This window comes from Sodiomyces alkalinus (assembly GCF_003711515.1).
Source record: "Sodiomyces alkalinus F11 unplaced genomic scaffold SODALscaffold_6, whole genome shotgun sequence".
Lineage (NCBI taxonomy): Eukaryota > Fungi > Ascomycota > Sordariomycetes > Glomerellales > Plectosphaerellaceae > Sodiomyces > Sodiomyces alkalinus.
In genome coordinates, this window is record NW_021167084.1 from 1,121,039 (window position 1) to 1,122,470 (window position 1,432).

A 1,432-nucleotide genomic window follows, 5' to 3' on the forward strand; every position below is an offset into this window, starting at 1 on the left:
AAAGAATTAACATAATTCTTCAATAACCCCGTCAGGTTATTCCACTTTAATCTTATTTTCTTCTAAAAGTTACATAAGAAATTAAACTTGTGGGACTATAAATCAATAATAATAATAATTTATTTAAATTTTACAATTCAGCGTTTTAATAAGACTTTTTTTTCAGTTTTCAAAGCTCTAGATATTGTTCTTTCACTACAATTTAAATTTACTGCACCCTCAACTATACTACTATATTCACCGTAGACTGTATTGTTTTCTATGTTATAAACTATAATAGGTTTAGATGCTTTTTTCATCTTTTTTATTCCTTCTGGACTATAGTTTACTTTATCTCTAGTTAAAGCACTTAATTTCATTATTTCTATAGTCAAAGGACTAAATTCTTTATTTTTATTTAAGTTACCTATTATTTCACGTCTTTCATCACTATAAACAGATTTCATTTTTATTCTATCTAATTCAGTGTGTTTATAACCAAAGCTAGATCCTGCTTCTGTTAATATATTATAATTAGGTAATAAAGACTTTAAATAAAAATCTTCTATATCTAAAAGATTTTTATTATTTTCTACTGTTGTTTTTTCTGTAAATGTTTCTAAAATAATAAAAGAAAAATTATCTAGACCGTATTTATTTACAGCTAACTTTACTATTTTACTTCCAGTAAGATTTATTAAATGTCTATAAAATCTAGTATAAATTTTACCAGTAGAACCTGATCCTACATAAAAGTCAAGAGTTTTTTTATTAAAAATTAAATAAATACCACTTAAACCTTTAGTTTGATCTTTTATTTTTTCTTTAATATTTTGATCTTTTAGATCTTCATATATTAAAACAGGTTCTAAATTTTTATCTTCTAAAAAATCTAAAACTACTTTAGAATATCTATTCGATTTAAATGTACTGAAATATCTTTTTTGACTGTATTTTGTTAATTGTAAATTTATATTATTATTAATTCATTTTGGGCTATGTTTTTCAAAACCCAGGAAACCTGTTACTATCATTAGTAAAAAGATTACTGTACCTATTACTCATGCTAAAGTTCTTGGTGCTCTATAAGATCCGTAGTATATACCTCTACCTATATGCAAGTAAACTAAAAAGAAGAAGGCTGAAGCTGTATTACTATGTAAATAACGAACTAATCATCCATTATTAACATCTCTCATAATATGTTCTATAGAATTAAATGCCTCTGCTACACTAGGATTATAATGCATAGCTAAAGTAACACCTGTTACTATTTGTATTACTAAACATACTCCTAGTAATGAACCAAAATTTCACATATAACTTATATTTGTTGGTTGTGAATGATCTATAAGATAAGCATTAGCTAGTCTTAAAAAAGGGTGACTTTTAAAAATTCTCATTTCTTTTTTATTAAATGTTTAATAGTTTGTTTATTTATTTATAACTTAAA

At 24.0% G+C, this 1,432-nt stretch overlaps 1 protein-coding gene across 1 annotated transcript; it reads right to left on the minus strand.

Annotated features, from left to right (window-relative positions):
* Nucleotides 1-137: 137 nt before the first annotated feature.
* Nucleotides 138-923, minus strand: SODALDRAFT_279207 (GIY-YIG endonuclease; the record flags this gene model as incomplete). The annotated part of the gene is made up of 1 exon (XM_028608156.1): nucleotides 138-923. A coding segment is annotated over one exon (786 nt), but the record flags the coding sequence as incomplete, so codon positions are not given.
* Between the last annotated feature and the right edge of the window lie 509 nt (nucleotides 924-1,432).